The sequence below is a fragment of the Mauremys mutica genome, chromosome 1 (genome assembly GCF_020497125.1).
Source record: "Mauremys mutica isolate MM-2020 ecotype Southern chromosome 1, ASM2049712v1, whole genome shotgun sequence".
NCBI lineage: Eukaryota > Metazoa > Chordata > Testudines > Geoemydidae > Mauremys > Mauremys mutica.
This window is the reverse complement of record NC_059072.1, coordinates 313936309-313963110: the sequence shown is the minus strand read 5'-3', so window position 1 is coordinate 313963110 and position 26802 is coordinate 313936309. Positions and strand designations below refer to the sequence as shown.

Here is a 26802-nt window from a genome sequence, read left to right as displayed (position 1 = left end):
AGTGCAGGTTGCATTTCTTCATCCATTCCTTACAATCTAGTCTGCCAGAGTTTTCATTGGCCCTTTATTTTATTGTAGCCATATTAGTCTTGTGGTTCCAAATATGGAAAGTTTACTGAGCCAGATTTTCAGTCTGTGACTGCTGTATATTCAAATTTTGATCCTTAAATCAACATGTAAAGTAGGAAATAATTTTTGTACATGAGTTGAATTTAAATTCAGTCATAAACTACAGAGAGAGAGAGAGAGAGAAAGAACTGCTGCATAGCCGTTTCCTACTTGAAAATATCAAAATTAACAATGTCAGAAACATCCTATTTTTAAGCATTTCAGCATTTTAATCAATTTGGTTTCACATTATCCAAAATATTCTGTCAAAGTTTATGACTCCCAAGCACAACTTTGAAGAGCTCCTCTGACCATGCCTTTCTCCTCCACCCGGTCCCTAAAAATGTGTATTCTTATCCATCCATTTTGGATACTGAGCTCCCTAGTGGACTGATGCCTACACAGCTGGGTTACCTAACTCCTAAAATGGCATCTGGATTTCTTGATGCCCCTGCCTCCCAACTGACTAGTTGGTTACCCTGGACTTATTATCAGGGTTGGGGTACAGAGACAGCTTTTCATGTCCTTAGGGCTCTCCCCTACTTAGCAGATAGCCAGGATTCTAGGAGACACCATTCTCCTAGTTCTGATGGGTGCAGGATTGTTTTAATACTGTCTCTGCAAATGACCAAGCAAGCAAAGCCCCTCAGCTCCCCAAGAATCACTGTCTCAGTGTACTCATTATGTCATTGCATTGTCTAGGCCCTATCCAAACTATAGCCTTGTCTCATGCACTCTGATCTGCACAGGCAAAGCCCCAACAACTTAATTGGGCTCCATGCAGGTGTAAGAATCTGCCTACACAGATTAGATTGCAGGGCTGTGACCTAAATCTAAAATTATGTTAGCAACAATTGTGTTTAAACAGAGTTAAGTTACTATAGTCAGAGTTTTACTGACCAGTATGGACAGTGATTTTTTTTCCTGAACATTGTTTTAAAAAAGTAGTCAAGGACAAGGAGGTAGCAGCACAGTCTGCCTGCCACTGGTCTCCAACAAAATCCCTGTGCTCACTGGTCAAGGAAATCATGCAAGTGTCAACTGTGTTCAAAAACAATTGTCAGTAAAATTTCAGCTGCTGTATGAACAGTCCCCTAAAGTTAGTCCGCAAAGGGGAAATTGTGTGCACTTTTACAACTTTTTCAGTTTAAAATAAATTTGAAATAATCACTCTACTATACCCTTGACACCTTTTACAAACATGTACATAATATATATCATACACAAATTCAACAGCTCATTTCTTCCCCCAAAATCCAACATGCATACAGCTAGTAACCAGTCAAATTACCCCACAATCCCTTAGCATACTATCCCTCTGCCATCTTATCCTTTCTTTCTCCACAACTGGAGGAAATAAAAACCTTGCACATGGCCTGAAGGTAGTGGAATGGGCTATTTCACAATTCCAAAGTTGAAGTCCTCACAGTTTGATTCTATTCAGTAAACGTATTGGCATGACAAGCTATACTACTGTTGCCAAAGAAAAAGACAGACCCCACAGATAGCTCTTCAGAAGCAGGTACAACCCATCAAAGTTATTGCTACATGGTATGTTAGGTGTTTGATCCTGTGTCCATTTGTTATGAGACTCAGTTTCTTATCCAGGGCAGGTTGCTATGTAGCATGATGCCACCTTGGCTGCCATGCTCCCTTTTCCCAGAATCAGGTGAAGTTTTTCCTTTTCACTTTTTGATGTGAATCTTTTATTATTCCTCATAGAGAACTGCAATAGTATCACAAAAGAAGAGAAGTGGTTTCAAAGATGGGTAGGTCCCAGATAATTTAGTTCAAAGTTTCAAGTTCAAAAACAATATCCTAACTCTCCCTGGAGGCCAGCAGGCAGCCAGTGTAGATCATGGAAGATTGGTGTAATACTACTCAACAAGTAAGCTGCTCTTTTTTGGTCCCAGCCTCAGTTACTGTATGGTTTTAAGGTGAAGTTTCATGCAGAACACATTGTATTAGTCTAATCTCGAGGTGATAAATGTATGAATCATGACAGTGAGCTCCAAATCTTGAATAGTTACAAGCTCCTCGCCAGATGCAAATGATTAAGTACAGTCTTGGCAATCACTGATACTGGATCATCTGGCAGCAGTTGAGACAGAATCTTAACCATGTCCTTGAACTGTGCTAAGTCCATGTGAACTGTTCAAGTCTTTAGCTTAGTTCAAGGACATTGTTAAGATCTCATCTACACACAAATTGGAACCATGCTTTAACTGCATCAGTGGGACAAAACATACTTCAGCTAGGCCCCATAAATGGTTGAAGTGGTGATCCTTTAGACAAACCATTGGTTGTTTCCACTGTGGTGGGGAAAGAGTGCCTGATAAAAGTGAGCTCAGCACACTATAGGCATGATGATCATCATTAAACACACACAGTCTACTGAGAACCATTGTGCTAGCCAGAGTCACCATGGTTGATGGTGCCGCACCAGGCATCATGTAGTAAAGTTCTCAGATCTGGCACAATCCTGCAAATCCACAAATCTCTGAGACAGCTGCATGGGCAGAACCAGTTGGGATCAGGGCACACAACCCTTCACGAATCAGTAGAGTTTTCTAGAGCCTGGTGTGGCTGGGGTGTTTTTGTCCATTCTAGTGACGTGGCTGACAAGCATGCAGTGCTGATTTGAATATGAATGATTAAAGGAAGGTCAGATCTCTGTGAGATTCTGAAATTTTTGACAAAGTCAAACCACTTTATGCTCAGGATTTGGTGCTGGCAGCACATATGGATTCTCTAGTCACTCCATGTCTGCCTATAAGAAGATCCAAGTTCTTACCCATATAGCAATGCAGATAATAGAAAGATTTGATAGATCCTGTTCTTTGTCTTAGCCATGGGTGGCAGGAATCATAGATTGGGGGAGGCTGAGCCTCCCCAAACAGCCCGGTGTGACCCTGCCCATGTGCTGCCTGCCCGGCGCTCCAGGGCTGTGGGCTCTGGGGGTGCTCGGGTGGCCCAGGGCTGGGGCAGAGGGGCCGGTGGCCGCAGTGGAGGTGCTCTGGGCTCCAGTGAGGGAGAAGCCTCGGGCAGAAGGGGAGGAGTTTGGAGCTAGCCTGCCCCAATGGCTGGTTCACCCACTGCCCATGGTCTCGGTGAAAACATTTTTGCATCCGTAAGCAAGACATGGACTTCATGAAGGAGGTGGTGAGTCCTGTTCATCAAAAAACATCAAATTTGCTGTGACCATTTGAACTCTGCTTGCTGCGTACGTAGATGAACTCAACAGTGCTCTCCATGATACTCATACCTATGTGCATTGGAAGGTCTGCTGGCCCACCGCAAGGCACCTTTGAGCAGCTTGGGTGGAATACCATCAAGCCCAGCAGAATGTCCGTTGCAAAACTTTTGGATGGTCTTCATACTTTCTTGGGTAATGGAGGATCAGTGTTCATCCCTGGCTCTGCAGTTGTGAATTTTGCCAGGTGATGTAACCCTGGACAGTTATCAGCAGGTGCATGGTTTGGCATGTTTTCATAATGTATTTTCCATGTGTCCAGGACCTCATTCATCAGTGGCTTAATCCTGCACCATCCAATCATGGAGTTTTTCCATCGACTTAAATGGGAGCTGGATGAAGCCTTATATCATGGATGCCTTACACCAGATTTTGAACAATATAAACAGGACTATACTTCTATGAATATCGTAAAGCACAACATTTTCCGAAAAAAATAGCGTTTTTACATTTCTCTCTAAACAATACCGAGAAGATATATAATTCAGACAAAAATCTTCCTTTGGATGTATATATGTGGCTCTCGTGTCGAAGCTGAAGAACAGCTGCATCACTGAAAATCTAGCAGAAGACCTAGAGAACGAGCTTGCTGCTCTTCGTATTGAGAATGACGCTGAGAGAGACTGGGAGCGATTCCGCAACACTGTCCATACAGCGGCATCGAAGGTATTAGGGCCCTCCACATGCAGGCGGCAAGACTGGTTTGATGAAAATGATGCAGAAATCCAGGCCTTACTTGCTGAGAAGCACCGCCTGCATCGCACATATCAGAACAATCCATCCTCAGCGGCAAAGAAGACTACCTTTATCAACGCTCGCAGAACAGTACAGAACCGACTGCGCAAAATGCGGTACTTGTGGCTGAGCGCCAAAGCAGATGAAATACAAGCATACGCGGACAGGAACGACTATAAGCAGTTTTATGAAGCCCTCAACACGCTCTATGGTCCACAGGCTTCTGGGAGCTTTCCCCTCCTGAACTCTGATGGCACTGTGCTCCTTACAGAGAAGACGCAGATTCTCCAGAGATGGGCTGAACATTTTGAAGCAGTTCTCAACTGCCCCTCAGTCATCAGTGATGAGGCCATCGACAAGATGCCCCAGGTTGCAGTCAATGACTCCATGGATGCTTCACCAGAAGAGGACGAAGTGAAGAAAGCCATCAAGCAGCTGTCAAGTGGCAAATCCCCAGGGTCAGATGCCATACCAGCAGAGGTATACAAAGTCGGTGGACCAGTGCTGCTACGGAAACTCACTGAGCTGTTTCAGTCCTTCTGGAAGCAGGGATCCATTCCACAGGAATTTAGAGACGCGTCCATCGTGCACCTCTATAAGAGGAAGGGCAATCGCCAGGTATGCGACAATCACCGTGGAATCTTGCTGCTCTCTACAGTGGGGAAAGTTCTTGCACGGGTTTTGTTGAACCGACTGATCACTCACCTGGAGCAGGGCTTACTGCCAGAATCACAGTGCGGCTTCCGCAAGGGGCGTGGGACTATTGACATGATCTTCGCTGCGCGTCAGCTACAGGAGAAATGTCAAGAGCAGAACCGTGAACTCTACACAACTTTTGTGGACCTCACGAAAGCGTTCGACTCTGTCAGTCGCCAGGGCCTGTGGAGGATCATGTCGAAATTCGGCTGTCCAGACCGATTCATACAAATGGTATGTCAATTTCATCACGGTATGATGGCTCGTGTCCTGGATAACGGTGAAACATCTGAGGCCTTCCCAGTCACCAATGGCGTCAAGCAAGGGTGTGTTTTAGCACCCACTTTGTTTAGCATGATATTCTCTGCCACTCTGACTGATGCCTTTCAACACTGCACTGAAGGAGTAGGCCTGAAGTACAGAACCGATGGGAAACTATTCAATCTGAGGCGACTGCGTGCCATCACCAAGGTGAAGGAAACTGTACTTCGAGACTTTCTCTTTGCCGATGATTGTACTCTGAATGCTAGTACAGAGCCAGAAATGCAAGCCAGTATGGACAAGTTTTCATCTGCATGCAACAGCTTCGGCCTCACCATTAACATCAAGAAGACTGAGGTCATGCACCAGCCAGCTCCCCACACTCTGTACTCAGAACCATCCATCACTGTAAATGGACAGAGACTTCAGGCAGTGGATCACTTCACGTACCTGGGCAGTACCCTTTCTCGAGCAGTGTCAATCGATGAAGAAGTAAAGTGCAGAATTGCTAAAGCCAGCTCTGCATTTGGCCGATTGCGCTCCAACGTCTGGGAACGTCGAGGGATCAGTCTACCAACGAGGCTGAAGGTCTACCGAGCAGTGGTGCTTCCAACTCTGCTGTACGCCTGCGAGACGTGGACTGTCTATCGGAGTCATGCACGAATGCTCAATCACTTCCACACTTCCTGTCTGCGAAAGCTTCTAAAAATCAGATGGCAGGACAAAGAGCCCGATACTGAAGTCCTTATCAGAGCCAGTCTGCCGTCAGTTCACACACTGCTGATGAGAGCCCAGACCAGATGGGCTGGACATGTCATGAGAATGTCAGATGAGCGCATTCCTAAACAGCTCTTCTACGGAGAACTCGCCCAGGGAAAGCGCTCCCATGGAGAACAAAAGAAGCGGTTCAAGGACACGCTGAAGACCTCTCTGAAGTCCTTTGAGATTAACACCGCCACATGGGAAACCCTCGCACTGAACCGTCCAGCATGGCGCAGCCTCATTCACACAGGCAGTAATACCGCTGAGGCGAGGCGTACTGCTGAGGCTGAAAGAAAGCGTGAGCTGCACAAGTCCAGAGCTGCCCGCACATCATCGACAGTGCCATCACATGTCTGCCCAACGTGTGACAGGACGTTCCATGCCCGAATCGGACTGATCAGTCATCTTCGGACACACAGAGTCCGGTCATCGAAAGAATGAGTTGTTGAGGTCTTCATCGACAACGATGGACGAACATCATCATATGTGGCTCTCACTGAACCTTAATAGTGCAAAAATGGAAAAAAAACAAAACAACTTGGGTCAAACTTTAGAATTTGAAGTCTATCTGTTCAGCTTGATAATGTCCATTAAAAAGAAGCATCATATAACTTTCCTCACCCTTAATATAAAAAATGTCAGTTTGCAGGCAAGGACAAACGCTAGACATAATGGGTTGTAGTGGGGAGGATGGATTAAACTAATGTTTACTGGTGATTGAGAGATAAGAAGAAAGCACAGTAGTCTAATTTAGAAGCTGGTTATTTTTTACAATCAACAAGTTGGTCAGTACTAGTGTGTGTTGAAATCTGTTAGTAACACTTTTTAATGGGTGCTGAATTTACCATGTCCTATAAGATGGCCTTAGCTTTTTAAGAAGTGTCATTGAGTGGAAATTAACTACCACTTCTTCCTGACCTTATAATAAATGAGGTCTGACTTTCTGATGTGAGAAATTTCAGGATATTGACTGAAGAATTCTTCTGATAGTGCTTTTTGGGGTCAGATTTATAAAAGTCATAGGAACAAAGATGGCTAAATCTTTGAATTCTGCAAATCAGTTATATACATTTTCTTATATTTGTACAGTTTAGCTAGCTAGCTATATCTAGATCTTTTTCATTAGTTTTGGTTCCCTTGACTCCAAATCCCTTTCCCTTCTTTTTTATTTGGTGCCTAAAGCTATTTCTGCTTCTATCTTTATTCTGTGATTATATAGTTGGATTTGGATTTTTTTTTTAATTTTAAAAAAAGTTTCAGTGCACATTTTAAACCAGTTATTTTAAAGTGTGAACCCATTTCAGATATCTAGTTTTAGAACTATTTTAAATTGTGACATTGTCAATTTGCTTGACTTGCTCTTTACAATTAAAGCATGAATTATTATTATTTGTATTTAGAAATTGTAGTTAATTTCTAAGAGGTTTAGGTCATGTGCACATTTAGATTTAAAGAAATTAAATGATGAAAAGCATAGTAGATTTACAGTTCAGATAAATGACTGTTTCTGATGCCATCTTTCAACTGAACACAACATTTTAAAAAAACAGGTTGGATTTTTATTTTAAAATAGCAAAATCTATTTCATATGTATAAAATATGTCTCTGTTGTTGATACCAGAACTTTTTTTTTAATTGTATACTATATATGTAATACCAGGTCATCAAATTAAAATGGCATACAAAAAGGTGTGCTTTTCGAAGTTATACAAAACCAGAATTTCCATTTAAACTACCCACATACAAATTAAATTTCCTTTATCTACTATTTTCAACTCTCAAATGTTCCTGTTGAGGTTAATAGTAAAAAAAACTGTGCCAGCTATGAAAATATTTTTTCATAATCCAACAGGTGCACTGAAAACATATTTCCACTTAGGAATTATTGGGCACTCTCATTTTAGCAAATACACCTGCAATGTAAACACCAATTTCTCTTTAGCTCTTACCATTAAAAACAACCACCTCAAAGCACTTCTGAGAAAGCTGAAATCTTTAAGATAATATTTCAGAATGTTACTCTTGTTGGGCTTTCATAAAAGGCCAGATTCCAGAGAAGTAATTGTATCGATGTTGTTGTTTTTTAAATTGTAAGCTATCCCTCAGTTCCTAAAACTTTTCATTTGCATTGACCTTCGTTGCTAGCCTTATAATACAAGAAACCAACTCCCTGTATATCAAAATGTTAACGAAGGGAAAAAACAGATACTGATTTCTGCGTTTGCAGTGGAACCGCCCAATCCCACAAGTATTTACTTTTGAAAAACAAATATTACTTTTAAAAAGTGTATATTCGCTACATCGTTTGTTTTAGAAATGTAAATCACACGTGCCTACCACAGGGGACACACAAGGCTGAAAGTCCTACACGTGAGCCGATTAAAAAACCTGTGGATCTAAAGTGAATTCTTAACTGTAAGTGTTCGTTGCGTTTCCTCCGTTACGCTGTTGGCCCCCTGGTCTACTTCAAAATGGTTGGAAATGTTCAACTAAATTATACTTGAAAAGATATTCTCTTTTTAAGCATCCAAATTCCTGACAAGCGTTTCCACTGTTCTTTTTTTTCTTCTGCTGTTCTAGCGATAACAGGGCGTGGTGGCCTGTCAACCCATAAACAATCTTCAAATTGTATAGTGAAATAGTGCAGGAAAACAGTTCCCGTCTTTCCAGAGCTCAGGTGGGAACATCGTGTTTTTAGTTGCAGTTTAACATGCACTAGGAGCAGATTTAGCAATATTCACTTTTGTAGCTGCTTTCTAATGCCCCACATATCATACAGGTATACCCTGGGAGGGTTCATTACTCTGCGCGTTTTTATTACTATGTCTGTGGTTGAGATGAATATTTGCTTACAAACCAAAAGCACAGTTCTCCAATCCCAAAGGTTATTGGGTTCGATTGGTAGCTGTAACTCGTTCTCTCTCCAAAACCGAATGAGCCCATCAAACTCTTTCTGGCGTCAGGTGTGTCGCGCTATTGTTTCACTAGATGGTCGCCTGTGTTTTGGAAAAGAACCCAAAGCTTCCAGATAGCTGGGTACCATATGGAAAATCTGCAGTATTTTGATTATGCCTTATGTAAACATTTTAATATCGGATCCTTAAAATCCAGAGACTGTCCCAAAGGGGATTAAAACATAATCCTCTCTCTATATAGCTGTAGTGGATTAATTTCGTATTCTCTCAGTGGCTGGTTTGCTCCCTGAAGGCTACAACAAAAAGACTCAGTGCTCCTTAAACGTGCTATGGAATTGGAAGTTGTAATTGGAGATTTCCAAAGGACTAGTGTAAAAATGACACACTAATAAGACTGAATATTTCATTGTGTCGTCTTTGGGGGGAGGGAGGAGAGACGGCTGCAGGAATTTTAAAATCTTTGTTCCCTGTAACAAAATAAGAAATCCCTTACACTTTATTCAGAGGAAGCGCTCATCTTCTCTGTGGAAGGAAAAATATTTCATGAAAATTATCCGTTTTCCTTAGAAAATACAATAATGGTTATTCGTAACAGTATTTGCATAGCTCACTTGTATTACGTTTCTACAAATGTAGAATGTCGTTTGAATATAGCTGCACTATTTTTTGGTCAAAATCACTTTACCGTTTAAGGAGCTCTGAGTCTTTCTCTGGAAAAAAAAATCTGAAATTCACTGATCCCTGAGTTAAATCACAGTCTTGGAAGTGAAACCCTCCTTCCTTGTAGCACGTGAGTGCGTGTGTGTGTGTGTGTGTGTACGGGTACGTGTGTGACTCTGTGTGTATATACACACACAGAATCACACACGTACCCGTAGGAATCTACTCACGATGTTCCCCTATTGTCCTTGTAGATTTCTGGTTATAGGCTTTAGCCTTTTGACCATTAAATATTAGTAACTTTGTTTTTATTTTATTCGCATAACACAAGGGAACGAGAGGTAATTGGATTAAACAGATGATCTTCCTTCTGGGATTCAGTAAGGCCCACTAATGTCTCCTTAAAATGATAGAATATCAAGTTGTTTCCAATATGCATCATCTTAACGCAGTTTTCTTTTAGCACAAAGGCCCGTAAACCCATTGCGGTGTGTATAGCATAATGAGTAGGGAGGGCAACACGGCGGCTCTGGTGGTACTGTTGGGTAAGGGTTAAAATAGGGGTGGGAATGGTCTGTTTAAGAGGGCAAGTGGTTCTGCAGGGCAGGGAGCTGCTGTCCATATAGATAGATCCTCCTTCTATAAACACAAAGAAGAGGAGCCTAGGGAATAGAAACCCAAATCCACTTGTAATCGTACAACAGAATCGGGCATAATTACTTGAGCAACCTAGATTAAGATTGATGAGCCTTTAAAGCGCCGTTGCAGATCGATCACCCTGCCCTTTGCAGAGAGGCCAGGTTTCCTAGCGGCGCGGCGCGGCTGGGCTCGGCTCCCACAGCAGAATAACGGAGAGAAGATGGAGGCTAAAAGCGGACAGGAGCAAAGCAAACCCGCGGCATGTGATTCAGATCAGCTGACTGGAGTCAAGCGGCCACACTGGTTTATTAGGAGATAGAAAACAATGAACTGAAGGGAAACTAGAGTTTGTATCAATATTATCTAGCCTGCCACACTGGGCTGCTGAAAGCTGTCAGTGAAACAGAGTTTTTGAGATTCCCTCTTGTACACACAATAATCCGTGCCTTCCCCTTCATTTATTTTGCAAAGGAAATGACAATACATTGTGCAATACAGTCTCAAACTGGGTGTTTCACCTGACAGTTAGAGATGCGTTGATACACGACTAAGTTGGGCTAAGTGAGTAATGTGAAGTGTTGCCTACACCAGCTGATTGTGAAGTGTGTGTGTATGTAACCTATTGTGGGAGGAGGAGAAGATTGTACCGGTGCCTGTTAGCCTTGGTGCTGTTGTGCAGAGCAAGCCCAAAGCTTGTCCTGTCCGTGCCAGTGTGTCGAAACACCACTCACCCCAGCGGGTCTACTCAGTGCCTGGGGATTGCAACTGGAAATGCAGCAGGCTGGTGGTCACCTGCACGCTATCCCGATTTTTGTACAGAACATTTTAACTGCATAAATATGACCAGGATCATTTTTTTTTACATTGAGATGAATAGCTTTTAAAGGGGATATCTATAAAATATCTTGGTTTCACTGAGTTTCCAAAATGTCGAGTAAGCCTGTATTATTTATCCCTCATGTGTCTAGCTATAGATTTCCCCTGCAAGTTAGTTGTGGACTGTAAGAGAATGTTATATTTAATCTATTTTTGTTTAAAATAAGTGAGCTTCCTAAATCACATTAGCAGTTTAACGGCAGATTTACTGAATTCGGATTAAAGATCAGAGCCTCTTTGTATTAAAGCAGAAATGATTTCCTAAAATTAAAACCTCCCACAGTGCGCCGTAAAGGCTGGCAGTTAGAATACAAATTACCCCACCCCCATTCCTCAATACACACACGGCTCGCAAAGAATGATATTTCGTGTAAAATGTTCTGGTATGATTATTTTAAAAGTTCTTAGCGATGAGATTGAAATAAAAATGTTGCTGGAAAGGTATAAAACGTCGGGTACTGCTTTTTGAGACATCACATGGGGCTATTTGTTTTTCTTTTGTGATGTCTTTTGGTTTAAGCTGTAGACTCGGAGTTAACACTAATGAAAGGGAATGTTTTCGGCTTCTATAAAAAGTACAGACGGCGGTATTTGCTTTTCCCAGGAAAGCGCAGATATCTAGAGATGAATCCCCAGACTTTGTGGAAACTATGAGCTTTTGGGACTCCCTTCCCCTGAACCGGCTGACCCTGTTTATTGAGAACTATATGTAACGTGTCACTGCTACTTGCAACCTCCTGTATCTAAACAGTGTTGGTGTTAATCAGGAATAAGAAGGTCATGAAAGGAGAAGGAACCCGCTTCTGAGGGCAGTAATTTTTCATTCACCCCCCCCCCCCCGTATTTTGGTCATTGATTCATCTCGGAGTCTCACCCTACCGCTCACAAACTCTTGTCAGATTATTCACGAGAGAGCAGAGTGCTGAGCACTGGCAAGAAAGACATAAAGCAACTTCCAAATGGACTTTATTAGGCGGATTGTTGGGCGCCTGCATTCAGTAAGGAATGGGGGAGGGCCGGCTGGAGTTGCTACGGCCTGACGCCCCTGCCCTTGTCTTGCAGGCCCGGTGGTTCTCAGCACGCCGGCACAGCTCATCGCCCCTGTGGTGGTGGCCAAAGGTACCCTCTCCATCACCACCACGGAAATCTACTTCGAGGTGGATGAGGATGATCCGGCCTTCAAGAAGATTGACCCCAAAGTGAGTAGAGTGCGTTTCCTCGTGGGCTGGGTTGTGTTTACAGTCTGCATGGTCTGGACGCGATTTGTATGTGAAACACTGCCCGGAGAACACAATCGGAACGCACATCCTAGGGTGCGGAAGGTCCCCTCCTCCCCCCAAACGCCTCTTACTCCTGTGGGCTTTTACTGTGTTTTATTAAAAAGCGAAATGTATTAATGATGGTAAATCCTCTATTACTTACAGCGTGCGCATTTTTAACAATCTTTCTCTGAATGCCTTTGTATGAACATGGGCAGATTTAGCAGTTAAGCCAATTGCTCTGAAATCCCTTGAGGTAACAGCGGTCCCAGATTGCGGTCCCCTAAGACACAGTGATGGGCTTTTCTCTTGCAGTGGATTTTATAGAATCCTTTTATTTCAAGAACGTTAGTTTCCAAATAGGAAAATGCTGCACGTTTTAATAAATGTTATCTGTTCAGATACTGAAATTAATAGTCTCTTTCTGAAAAAGAAAATGGCTATCGTGGGCCTGAACACGAGCTGATTCTTGGGAAATATCTAATTTTTTGCATTGTTTAATATCACGAAACACCTTGACATCTGCAAGAGAAGTAGATCCAATCAATTTAAGAACGATTTACATATATTTGACCTGTATTAGCGTTGAGAATAAAAATTTGAATCCGATTTTTTTTAAGTCGAGCATACATGTGGTGGGGAATTGTTATAGAGATCTATAGGTCACCTTTCTGACATGTAGTTTATACTTATTGTTATTGCTTTATTCACAAAACAATTTTACAAGTTTCTTAAGTGGGGGGAGGGGTAAACAGGAGATACCTTTAAAAGTCACTCCAATATTATTTCTTGCAAAAAGACCTTCATTGTAATTTATTTTCAATAATAACTTTTTAAATAATGCAGTTATCACTTTTGAAAACGTGTTTTAATAAAGTGGGTTTTCTATTGAGGAATAATTTCTGACATTGAGGAACGTGCTTGTAGGACTAAATAAAAAAAGATTCTTGCACAATAGCCATTGTAACGGTTTCACTAATACCTACCAACTATGAGTTCTTACAACTGGACATTATATCGGCAATTTGCCTAGTTCAGCACTTGTTGACTATTGAAATACTAAGTAAATGATATACGTTGCTATTTTTGGTGTATATTATTTTGTATTTTAATCTTAAAATACTTAAAGACACATACGTTCTGAATAATCATATGCTGGAGTATGAACAGACAATTTGTAATCACTTACAGTTTTATGGGTGTGCACATGCTATTCTCTCTGAATACCCTCTGAACACAGAGAGTTGATTTCTACAGATGCAACTTGCAATCTTGTTACATCCATAGTGGATTTGTAGGTGGGAAGTTATATTGTTCTTCATTTTATTGCTGCTGGCTTGACCCCTTCACCTGTAAATTTTGCTTTCTTCTTTATTACTACTTGCTCCAAAATATTGATTTTTGTCAGGAATCAGACTCATTGCTCATTCAGTGGCCTTTGCTTCAGTGCTATATTTTGTTTCCTCAGTACTGTTCAAAACAATGCAGAAACATTAACCTAGTAAGGTACAGTGAATCTTTCAAAAGTAAATTTATTTTCTGATGCCTTTAGAAAGTGTTGCTCTATTAATTACCACACGAAATTGTGGTGCATATGATACACCAACATTTTCTTCTTCTACAAAACTATTAGTAGGAAAAGGGCTGTTTCTGTATGATTTGCAAAACATTACATTGGCCTGATTTTCAAATAGAAAACTTGATGCAGTTTTGAAACGCTTAACAATATTTATTTTACTTCATTTATTAGCTTGTAATTAAATAAAATCAGCAACAGAAATTAAAATCTAAATCACAAAAAGTCATTATCCAGTGTATTTCAAGTGCATTTTTCAAATATATAATTCCAATATTCAAGCGTTATTATATAAGCAGAATCCAAATTTCTTTTGAATATATTTAAATAACATTTCAAGTATATTTATGGAATGTTAGAAATAGAACAAGCAATATATATGAAACGAAAAATGTAAACTTTTAAGTTCAGACACTTCAAAAGACAATTAACAAAAGTACCATGATAAAATCTACCTTTTTAAATGGTATCTTCTTTAGCAGAAAATGTCCTGAAGTATCCGAAATGGCAATTTAACTTCTGTTCACCAAATCACAAAACACCAACATCCACAATTTCAAAGACAATGTGAGATCACAATATTTGATACAAATTAAAATGTACATTAGGGTTTTGTTCAGATGGCATATCCAAATAGCTTTTACTCACAGAGGGATTTACATAAAAATACCGGGTTTTGTTATAATCCATTGGTGCCGTTTCTAGGCAGAATGGTCACAATCACGTTAAATTACAGCCGAATTTGTTTCCGGGTGTTAAGATACATTTTTCAGGGGGAATTTCAAAACTGTGACGAAGACATGTCATAGTGTTTGCTGTTGTGAGTGTGTGTGTCTGTGTGTGAAGAGCCTAAGCAATATTCCTTTTAAAGAGAATATTATTAGCATTCTCAAGTGGAAATATTTGACTTTTTGAACAGGAAGTTTAAACTTTATCTAAAAATCAGAAGATTAATCGGTTAGGCCCATATTTTAATTGTCCTCTAAAGTTTTTCCAAACTTTTCGGGTTGGTGAGTATTTCCCTAGCCAGTCGCCAAGTTTGTTTGGCTGCATTTTCCAGGGCTGAATGAGGTTTTCCCTGAAACAGGTCTAAGTTGGGCAAGAAGTAATGTGGGCACCTCCTGCACTGAAGGCAGGAAATGAGTTGCAGTAAAATCCCGTTAAGCCGGTCGCCCAGGCAAGACTCGTCCCAGTCCGATTCACGGGGATGCTTTTCACACTCGTATGAAACCAGAGTTTTCATGTGATAATTATTCAGGGGTTGTCCCGGCAGTTCCAGATGACGATCCCGTAAGGTTTTGAGGATAGAGAGGCATTTCTTTCTGCAGCCGCCCATCTGCAGTCTGTTCTCCGCTTCTGCGAATTGCAAGACCCAGGCATCGCTCTCGGCTGAACTCTGCTTGCCTGCTAGAGAGTGACACTCCTTGGATAAAAGGTTGAATCCTTCAGCTTTGACCTCTGCTACCCTGTTGGGTCCCGGCCAGGGGATGTGGGGAAGTGGCCAGTGTGCAGCACTCCTTGGCCAGATCCCTGTGCATTTAAAAGCCGGAGTGATCTGCACGACATATCTATCTCTAATTCTCAGTTTCACTTCACTCGTGTCAGCCACCATCTTTACCACATCTCTGTAACTGCATTTATCCACGGCTTGGGCCACCAGAGTCTGAAATCTGGACCGGATTTTGCGAGCAGAAAGGTAACCAGATGCCGTGATGAACTCCACCCAAAGGGACATGCTCCTCTTGCGCCCATCGCTTAACTTTAACACGGCGCAGCCCGGCAAAGAGCCGTCGTCCACAAAGTTGAAAACTCCCATTTGGTTCAGATAAAGGACCACTTCGAACTCTGTGGGAGAAATGACCTCCAAGCCCTCATAGCGGTTGTCCATCTCGTTCAAAGAGCTGATGAAACGGGGCTCCTGCACCTCCACTTCCTTTAGTACGTCCGAAACCACTTTGCAGACTTCTCGGATAGTTTTGGCGATGGCGGCTTTCCTGGCTTGGCATTTCTCGTTGTAGTATTTATTCAGATGATACACCAGCTTGGCCTGGGCCGCGATCATATTGGGGCAGAGATCCGGATTGTATACCGGAGTCTCGCAATAAGCTGTGGGATCCAATGCGGCTGCTAAAGCTGGAGCCAACTTCAGAGGGGAAACAGGCTGCAGCGCTCTGAAACGTAACAAATGTCTTTCAAAATACGCTGTGGCAACTGCTGCTCAGATGCTCTCTTCCTGCCTTTTTAGATCAGCCGCCTCGAAGGGGGGAGCGATATTTTCCTTTCCTTCCTTTTTTTTTTAAAGGACCATTGAGTGAGAGCAAAGCATTGAGATCGGCACTTCCCCGGCAGCAATAAAAACAAAAGTTGAACTGAGACACAGCAAGGCTTCCAGTAGTCAAAATAATAAACCCTCTTCGTGTGTATTTATGTTTTCCTGTAGAAATCACTGTGTGTGTGCAGGGCTGTTAATCAGATGGTGGGAAAAGTGCAGGGTGTCGGTGTGTGTGTGTGTGTATGTGTCAGGAGAAGCTGGCTGTTGGTTAGTATAAGAGCCCAGATGCTCTCGTGTGGAAATTATAAAGGCAGGGCCAGGCAGGCGGGCGGCCAATCGCCACTGGTCTCGTCACTGCAGCCTCCTTTAGCTCAAACCCGGCTAATTAATCCGTCTCTTGGCTCTATATATACATGTATATATGTACACACCAACTAAAGGTAGGCGGCCGCTGGCAGAAAACCACCCAAGCCACCTATACATTTGGAAATCAAGAAGAATCTCTGGCCTTTCGGTGTAACTTGAAGTGTATTGATGTTTTGAAAGGACTTGGCAAAACTGTGGTGTTCTGCACTAAATCCCTGTTTGTCTCCTTAAGGCTGAAATGTGAATGCAGGTGTATTAATGGGCATCCATCAACTAGTGAGCTATATAAGGGGGTTTAGTCTGTAAAGAACAGATACGTAAATTCATTAACTCGCTCTTGGCGTCAAATCATGGTGTCCTTTTCTCCTGATAGTTGTTTGTAATTGCAGGTCAGAAGATTTCCTCTCACGAATTGGCCAGTGTACAAGGCCATAGATTCTCGGCAATGTAGTGTATGCAGGAATAAAATATTACACAGCACCCGCTAATTAAATTGTTTTAAAGGATGTTCTGACGGGGTATAATCGATTTTAAGGTTATGCAGATATTGCATTCTCTCTGCCTGTTTTTTATATATATTTGTAACCTATGAAGGAAATCTTGCTAAACGCATTTAACAGTTTATTTTCATATTCAGTCTCAGAAGTAGCAGATACTTAGAGTAAATCTTATTTGCTAGCGCTTAGCTTCATTTTTATCTTGGATATGTCTCCAATATATTGCAACGCCATATATGTTCAGATGCCTTTCTGGACATTGTTGCAAAATGAATATCTATTAATCCCCTTATCTGGACAGTTTATTTTAATGTGAACTCTATTTGCAAGCTGTGTTTTAATAAATGTGCACACGGGAGGGACATTAGCGAGTGCAGACATGCTGGTAGACAAGTAATCTGACAGTTTGGGTTTTCGTGTGTGTGATATATAATTAAACAAATTTCTTCTTTAGTATCTTAAATTTCAGTAATCGGTCCTCCTGTTTGCAAAGATTGGAACGACAAACATATTTCGCAGCATCTTCCGTGCTTTGCTTTAAGAAGAAACACGGTTTATATTTATAGCACACGCTCTTTCCTCTAGTGTCTTTAAGAAATTGTAATTTATGACTCAGATTCTTAATTTTTAAATTTACTGGCCCTTGAAATTATTTTCTAAGAAACATCTATCGTCGCAGAGAGATGACTTACGTGCCATTAACGTTTTCCTGTCACTAACCTATTAATGCGGCAAAGTTTGTATCAAAGGTGTAGAAGAGTTTATTTTGTGCTTTGCTTGCTCGATGTAGCGTTAGTGCAGACGCTCCTGTATTTCGGGGACTATTAATCCAGATGAAGAATTTAATGGGCGTCTGTAACTTTCTACGCACGAATAAAATGAAACCAGGGTTGTCTTTAGACTCCTAACGCAGTAACTGCAGACATCAGCTCACCCTTAAGTAGCTTTCCTCTTCTCAATTGCATCCTAATGTGCCCGCAGCACGTTCTTGCTATTTTTATAAGGAATAGCTACTTTCCATATTCTTCAGCTTTCTTCACTTCATCCAAAGTGTCACGTCCAGGGGACTAAAACCCGGGCTGGTGAGCAAGCAGGCTCTGACCCTCTGCTGAGCGGGCTGGGTATTATTTCCAGTGTTAGCCATATAGCTTGGGAGCAAAATGCTTTGCCCCGGTGCTCTCTCAACAACTGCGCTTTGAAAATAAGAAATCCCCACGAGGCCACTCTCCCGGGTCCGAGAGCCTGACGCTGCTGCGGCTCTTTAGCCTGGGAGGGGGGCGCGCGGCTCGTTCTGCAAGTGGAGAAGGCGGGAGCGGAGCTGCCGCCTGCTGCAGCCCAGGGAATGGGTAGTTCAGATGCCCCCCATTCACCCCTCACATCACTAACCAATGTATCCTCCTCGTCTGCACACACGCGGTCGCCCCTCTGCCCTCCCCACACCCTGGTACATGCCCTGGCCTAATTCAGGGGGCAGACGATGCTTTCTGATCTCCGCTGTGCAGTCTCCTGCTGCGATTATGTTTAGTCTCCCCCCCCGTTCGCATCCTGGTGGCGGTGGTTGTGTTTGCGCTACTACCTCCACTAATATGTAGAGTTTCAGCTTTAATGCGCCAATGTAACGCGTAGCTGTGTGCGTGGGAGAGAGAACACCCCGCTATCACGAAGAAGCCTGAGGTCTTTATGCACAGTTACGGTAATGCAAGCGCTGCATGTGCCGCAATCCCCACCCCCACGTGTATTGGCTATACAATCCACACGTGGCCAGGTGGACCCGGCTGCACGGATGGAGGACCCCCATCCTACCCACCTTGCTCAGGTCAACCCCCATCGGTTCCCAGGAGAGCTTCTTGTGAACAGAGGCTGCAGCTGGAACAGGCACAGACATGCTTGGGGGTGGGGGAGATTCCCAGACGCTCCATTCTGCCTAATTGCTTCCAAGGGCCCGATCCAGCTCCGTTGACGACAGTGGCCAATTTGACTTGAATCGGAGGAGGAGCGGGTCCGAAGTGAAACCGTAGGCAGGCTTTCTTTGGTGCGTTTGAGTGCTCTTTAACTGTGACTGGTACTTGCGGAGAAGAAAGCCCAGTGCGAAGCTGCAGGGAAATTTGTAGGCCAAGTCGACCTATTCCGACAAAGTGAAGTCAGCTCCCGGCGATTTCCTTAGTAAGAAAAATGAACTTGCTGAATTGTTTCTTACTTCATCTCGTTCTTCCATTGGGCATCTGGATCTGACAATAACCAGCACAAAAGAACACAGGCAGATATGTTATCACTGTTACTAGTAGCTGCCCCAAAATATTAGTCCTGGCTGGTGTGGGACACAGTGACTTCTTTTAGACATTGAAAATGTAAAAATAATTGACTTCGTTTTTGTTTGACTCTGTTTCCACACAATTAAAAAATAAATCCTTCTGGTGGAGTTTAGACATCATCATTGTTTAAAACTGAAAGTTAAACACTTCAGGCAAAGGCATGTGTTTTCCTCCATCCTTGTCATGGTAACTGCCCCTTTCTGGGGAGATGACACATACTCCAAAGTCCTTCCATTTAATTTAGTTCATCTGCCAACTAATTCAGTTAAATTAAAGTTATATTTTAGAGCGAGAGATTTTTGCTATTTCTAAAAACAAAATAATTTCTTGAACTTTCAGCCAGTGTGCTAATTTGCTAGTTATTTAGTACAATCTGTTAAAAATTAAAGTTGTATCTTTCCTGAATCAAAAGTTTTAAAATAAAATGTAAAGGTTTACCTAAAAGCAAGTGAGCAATTTACATAATTATGTTTAGTAGTCACATTTTGGTGATTATTGCAAATATGCAAAAACATAAAATTTATTGTTACATAGGTTGCATTTATTATTAAAGCCTGCCATTAATTTCATTGCACCAGTTTAAAGTTTTAACCATGAATGAAGGAACACTTTAATTGTTGGCATGGTAAAATCTGTTCATTTTACGAATGTTTTCTGAGCATTTATCTGAGTTTGTTCACTTTGCAATCCTATATTTAAAATGCTGTGGTTTTAGTAAATTATAAAACTATAGAGTGGGTTTTTCTGTCACTCAGTTTTATTTTTAGAGATAATGATTTATACTGGAAGAGTGAGATTAAAATAATCTCATTTGTGATGTTGGGAGTTGGAGGCCTATGAAATAGAGAGGTAAGTTTTCCCAAATTACTGTTTTCTAGGTATTTTTTTCTAATTACTTAGGTCTACCCACTACTACCACATCTGCTGGAAATGCATTTTACATTTAGACATTTCAAAATGTATTGCTTAGGCAGTCCTCTTATTAGCCAAAAAGCCCAATTGTGTTGAAAAATGTGTGAATACAGGGATTCTGTGTTTCAGTAAACCTAATTTGAAAATTTCAGTTGCCAGATCATAAATTTCAGCAATACTGTTCTTTCATGTGAGAAAAAAAGTATAGGTTAGCTAGAATGTACAAGCACATATGTTAAGTGCTTATATTGATATTTCTTTGTATCTCTTCTTATATAATAGTTGTGATTCTACACACAACTATTCATGAATGTAAAATTTTATTTTTTTAATATCTGTTTATTGCATTAGAGAAAGAAAAAGAATATGAAGTTGAGTTTATTAAATTATTTATCCCTGCTGCTGGAGTAGGTTTGAAGGCTGATTGAACGTATCTGATTTCTTGGCTCTTAATTTTTTTTTAATGCACCCTGGCTGTTTTATCTGTATCATCCTGCCAGCCACAATACATTTATGTTTTTACACTAGATAAAGTGGACACACATTTTTAGAGGGTTTGCTTTAGATGCCACTTTATATAAAATCAGATAGGAAGAATCTTTTCTTGTAATATAACTTGAAGGTACTTTATTGTTTATTTATTTACTGTTGACTTCTTTTTCAAACACAGGAAAGAATAAAACAAAAGAGTAAATTTAAAAAGGAAAAAGTTCCTATAGTTTCCCCAAAAGTTTCATGTTAATGACATTAATACTCATTATTATATAGCAAATAGGTTTTATATATGAATGTATGTATACAAATATTTTCCCTTTGATTATATTAAACGGTATGCAGTTTTGTGCAGAGCCTTATAATAATTATCTTTTGAAATGAAAAATAATCAATTAGAATCGAATGTTTACAGTACAAGCTATTCATTACAATTGTGACTGCTAAAGAATCTTAATAGCACAATTTGATGTATTATTCCCCTCACTAAAAATAAATTTTCAAAATTAATATAAATGATCTTGTCAGTATTGGACTTTGTCATCCTGGAAATTACAGGAAAAAAATGTTAATTTAAAATTTCCCTGTTTTGTATGTTCTTATGTAAAAACAAGTATTAATTTGTTTTCTCTATCATTTTATATTTCAAGAGCAAACACACATTTTGCACAACTGCAAGTTGCACTTTTCGCTGGAAACTGCAGAAACTTTCATATAGGAGAAATGCATTGTATTATTCATTTGGTTCACTTCTATATCAGCTTCATCAAAACCAGACATTTCTCAGTACACAGGATTTTATTTAAGCAATCCAACACTGATTTTTTTTAAAGGTTTCCTACTTTAAGAATGCTCTTTTCTGCTGAACCCAGGGAGGAATATGGAATCAGTAGGGATTAGCGCCTCTTAATCTACTACATCTGTAGCGGGTCATCCAACACTGCAGAATTCTCATTACTGTTTCATGCTGTATATGATTAAGCAACTGAAAGAATTCAGCACTGACCTTGAGAATAAAGCTGTATATGTTGGATGAGCAGCTTCCAATGACTGCATGTCTAAAATAACCTTTCCTCTTGATCATTTATATTTCTGAAATTTACTGTGTGATGGAAAGACCAAAGAAGTAGAGAATGTAAGTAAATCAAAACCAAAGTGCAGTAACATTTAAAAACGTATAATTGTGTATATTATGACGTTACTCTGCTTGTATATTCACCTTCTGTGGTTTGCTCAACATCTATTAGTCTAACCCAAATAAGAGAACAGTGTTACAGGAACATAAATATCCGTGTCACAGGTATTTTGTAAAATTGTTTTTACATTGGCTAGCAAACATAAATCACGTATTTTTCATAGGTGCTAAGAATCTGCAACTCCCGTGTAGAGGCCAATGGAAACTGCAGGTGCTCAGCATTCCTAAAAACCAGACAAAACAGCTTTTAGTGCTCTCTCTCTTCACCTACATTTTGTCATAGCCTGTGTTCATTGATATTTTTAATGCTGTCAATAATATGTGCATACCAAGTCACTCTACCTGGAGAATCAACCTGTTCTCCCTCACCTTGCAATATATAGGTCAAGTATGGTAATCCTCTGTGCATCTCACTTAATCTAGATTTAGGCGTAAGAATACATGCTTTACATATTTTAGTGTAGCCTTGAGAAACTGGTAATTCATTGTAATATTTTAGTGTATAGATTCCACATGTTTTCCCCCAGAATAATGTGGATGCAGATGGCTGAGGGAATTGGTCATGAACGATAAATACATTTAATTGAACCTTAGGAAGACCCTGATTGTGCACACATACTTGCTTAACAGTAAATATGTGATTATTCTCATTGAAATCCAATGGGTCTTCTCAAGGTTTACAGTTAGGCCTTGATCCCACACAGAATTCTATGCTTAAGTGGGATAATTTTTGAGAGTTAATTCCACATAAAATATGAAATGCACTATATCTAAAAATTTACCTGTGTGTCTTATATTTGCCTTGAAAAGCTTTTACATTCATATGTGATCATTGTTGTGGAAAAAGTATGTTGTGCCCAGTCTTCTCCTTTCTCAGGAAAAACTCCTGTTGATGTAATTAATCTCTAATGATGTCATTGAGGAGTTTTGCCTGAAAACGGCAGTGACGTTGCCCATGTTTTAGCAAGATGCTCCCACAAAAGTTCTTCCTTAGCCTGTTATAAGCCCCATGTACTAAAGGACGTGTGTGCACGCGCACGCATGCACACACTGTCCCAAAGAGGCTCGGGGGATGTGGTCTCATAAACATAAATTAAAAAGATGCAGCGCCTCTTAACATAGATATGAACAACTTGATGTGATTGTTGGAAACATTTATACTCTGTTCCTGAAAAATATGCTGAGTATATTGGTTGTATAACAGTCCAGTTTATGTAATTTGAATAGCGATGAGGTTAAAGGTCTCGTTAGAAAATACCTGACACTTGTAATCTGCTGCGTTCTGAAGGCAACAAAACCCAAACCAAATCAAACCCGCCACCACTTCTGAACTAGTGGAGTAAAAGTCTCTCTAGAAGGTATGATTTAGTAGCCGGAGAGGAGGTGAATTCTATTAGGAGCAGTGAAATTACTCCAACCCTCCTTTAAAATTGGGAGTGAAATTTTAACTGGAGTACTAGAAATCTCCATGTCCATTGTCAGCACGGTATCGGGGTGGGGTCTATCGAATCAGGCCTTTTGTGACAAGGCACAATCCATGATATTTCGTCATGCTCAATGATAAATGTAAAAATCACCAAAAATAATAAAGATGAGAATTTATGTGGAGGTAAAATGTATGCTATTAATTCAGAAATCAAGCATACAGTTCTTGAAGTGTGTGGTATTACCGAGCTACAGAAATTTCTACGCTTTGTTGCTATTGAAAAAAAAAAAGGCTATATTAGTACGAATGTATAATAGTATAAAATATTAGTACATTCCAAAGAAAAAAGCATTTGTGGCATAACTGATAAGACAGAGATAGTACTGACAAAGTTTTCTTCATAAACTAAACAAACAAAAATAACCATCTCACTAAGGTTTAAATGGTGCTGTGAATATAACTTTTATTGTTTTATGTTTTTATCTTTTGTTTATACTTACACATTGTGAAGTAACTTTTTCCCTTTTGTTGATGTGAATGTTAATGCTGTTTCCCTCTTCTTCAGAAACATATTTTCAGTTGATCTGAAATAATTAATTTATACAAATTAAAAGAGAAATACTTATTAATTGAATCTCATTTCTTAAAACTGATTTTTGGGTTAAATTTACTTCTCTTATGTAATGTGGCATGGGTACTCATACATATTTTTTCTCATTAAAGAAAAATAAAATGTAAATAACATTCTTTACTGAAGTTTTTGCTTGGTAATTGCAACAGTAATTTTAATGTTATGCATGTTTACAGGCCTATTAGGAGAAAAGTTATAGCAGTCTAAATGATTCTGAGTAATTTCCAGTAAATGTTTTACCATCCATGCTTTTTTGTTCTCTTGTGCAAGTAATTTCTCAGGTATAGAAAGACTAACTTTGACCCGTGCATGTTTTTTTAATAAACTTGTAAAAGGAAACAGCTAATAAATACAGAATTCTTATTGGCACTGGGAAGTGTATGTAAGTAATATCACATCAGCTAGATTGAGCCTTAATGCTTGCAATTTTCAACAGCACCTCAAGAGATTGCTCCTCAAATAAGTAAAAATAACGGCAAATATGTACGACAACAGTTGTCTCATTGTATTCATTGAGTGTGTTCATTATGTGTTATTAGTCTTTAATTGTGAGAATAAAACTGTATAACTGTTTATCTTGGCAAATCCATTACGTAGAGACTGTACCTTCCTTACAACTAGTGTGCGTATGTGTATTTTATTTCATTTCACACACACTTTTTTGCTAGGTTTCTATTAGCTGTTTTGGTGTACTAGACTAAGAGAGTATTTTTCAGGTTAAATTTATTGCTAACTTAATCTACACTTGGTAGGCAAACTGCATATCTCAATGGAAAAAAAGATTTTTTTTTCCAGAAAATTCAGTACTTCATTTGTTTTGCTCACCACGCTGCATTAGCACAGTTCTCCCCTGTGTGCATCTGCCAGTGTACAATTTAGCCACGGGCATCTGTAGACCTTGTGGTGATCAGTATTGCAGGCAAAAGCCATATGTGTTTTAAATAAAAAAAATCTCTTTATTTCATTTGCTGTTTTAACTGGATGGATAACTTTTGTGCCTCAAGACAGAGGAAGAGAAAATACAGAAATAATTAATTGCCTCTATTCTTGAGGCAGTTTCGTTTTCCCTCTCCAATATGGAATGCTTGTCAGCTTTCCTGATAAATGACTGCATGTATTTGCATAGATTTTACATTAACACAAAAATTAGTTTTATTTGTGAAAATCTAGTTTACATAATAATGCAAAACCTAGCATTATGGATTATGTTGCCAAACCTAGAAAACTGTAGAGCATTGTAATTTTCTTTTTCTTGCAAAGATATTTTTTAAGGTTAAGGCATTTTAGTGTGTAGCTTTTCGTTTATATAGCTTTACTTTTAAAAAATCATCAGTTCAGGAACATTTTATGTTTATGTACCCTTTTCTCTAGGCTTTCATAACTTTAATTATTGATGCTGGTATGAATTGGACTTCTCTTTTAGAGCTTACATCCATACATTTGTTAGTAAAATAATCTTAAACATGAGTACATTTCCAAAATCTCATGTAACCGTTTTGATAAAAATCTTGTTGCAAGTTGTTAAATAGACACTAAGAACCTGTTTTTAGTTTCTAATAACGCTATTAAAATCGTGCTTGATCAAGTATTCATAAAAGCTTTCAGCTATTGTATTCATGTGTATTCCAAGTGTAAGACCAATTTTTTTCATACATTCTAACCTGTCTGACTTAAGTGACTGGCCATGAGTGGTTTCAAGACACATTTATATACATCTCTCTGAAAACTGGGTTTTATCCACAATTTATTATTCCTGCATATGGAATTTATGAACCAGTCTAAAACATCTTTGAAGACAAGCATAGTATACTAATTTTGAAAAAGATTTAGCCATTTTCATGTTAGTTCATATTAAAACTTTGTATCTTGTTGTTTAAAGGCATCTGGTGATCGTATGATATCAGTGTGTTCCCATTGTTAAAGAAAATGCAGATGTCACTGTTGTTACATCATGGTGTATTACAAAAAGAAAGTCTTGCTCCTTATGAAGCATGCTATACTTACTGGCAACTTGAACTAAGAGAGTGCTTTTCTTTGCCACTTCTTGAATCTGGGACACCCTAGGTGCCAGCTGTCACTGCTCAGCTAATGATGACAAATGCCCCTCTCTATGCAGATTGCAGATCTTGTAGGCTGCTATGAAGGCAGCCAGATTACCTTTCTTCAGATAGTAACTTAACCTTTTAAACTCAAGTGTCAGAATGAAATTATTAACCAGGAGAGTTTCAATATCTGTTTCTTTTATTAAAAAAAGGGGGGAGGAGAGCTAAAATTTCAAATAGTGCCATAGAAGCTCATAGTCATAAATTGTTCATGCTTTTCTACTGCTTTAAAAATAGGAAATTGACACCATTCTGCCTGTGAGTATTATATGCAGTTTGCCAGAATGAGTGCATGAGTTCTTAAACCCACCCTTCAGTTGTACTGTTAAATAGATATAGAGAGCCAGTGTTCTGCCATTGTTTATACCCGTGCAATCCCTTTGATGCACAGATGTGATTGAGGGCAGAATTTAGCCCCAGATATTTTAAATAAACCTTGATTGTGCTCAAATATTATGAAAAGGCATGGGAATACTTATTTATCTAATTAGTGTTTAATGTGACCATTTCTAAACATATGATTCTGATTTAGGACCCACATCAGCAAGGTACTTAAGCAAGTGCCTGACTTTAAGGACCTGAGTAGTGTTGTTGCGTTCAGTGGGACTACTCATGTACTTAAAGTTAAGCATATGTATATGTACCTTGTTGAACTGAAGTCTTAGAGCTTAATTTTCCAGTGTAAACTTGAATGTTCTTAATGGAAATGAACATGAAAGAATTAATATCAAGTATCTCTAAAATGTCTTGAAATTTTGTAATTTATGTTACTGGGGAAATGGGTTCACAGTGCTATAGAATGAATGAATAACACACTAGAGGCAAAAATAATATAGATATCTATATATCTCTATATA

The 26802-nt window shown here is 39.8% G+C and overlaps 2 protein-coding genes across 7 annotated transcripts in view; one reads left to right on the top strand and one right to left on the bottom strand.

Moving 5' to 3' along the window:
- NBEA (neurobeachin) overlaps nucleotides 1-26802 on the top strand; it is an 842868-nt gene that overhangs the window by 579890 nt on the left and 236176 nt on the right. For all 6 annotated transcript variants that reach the window (XM_045015913.1, XM_045015904.1, XM_045015899.1 and 3 more), the window contains one exon: nucleotides 11968-12104. In XM_045015913.1, the coding sequence (XP_044871848.1) occupies nucleotides 11968-12104 (137 nt within the window). The remainder of the gene's footprint in view (nucleotides 1-11967; nucleotides 12105-26802) is intronic.
- On the bottom strand, nucleotides 13347-16293 carry MAB21L1 (mab-21 like 1). The gene has a single exon (XM_045015947.1). It carries the CDS (start codon nucleotides 15800-15802, stop codon nucleotides 14723-14725), a length of 1080 nt encoding a protein of 359 aa, XP_044871882.1. The 5' UTR covers nucleotides 15803-16293; the 3' UTR covers nucleotides 13347-14722.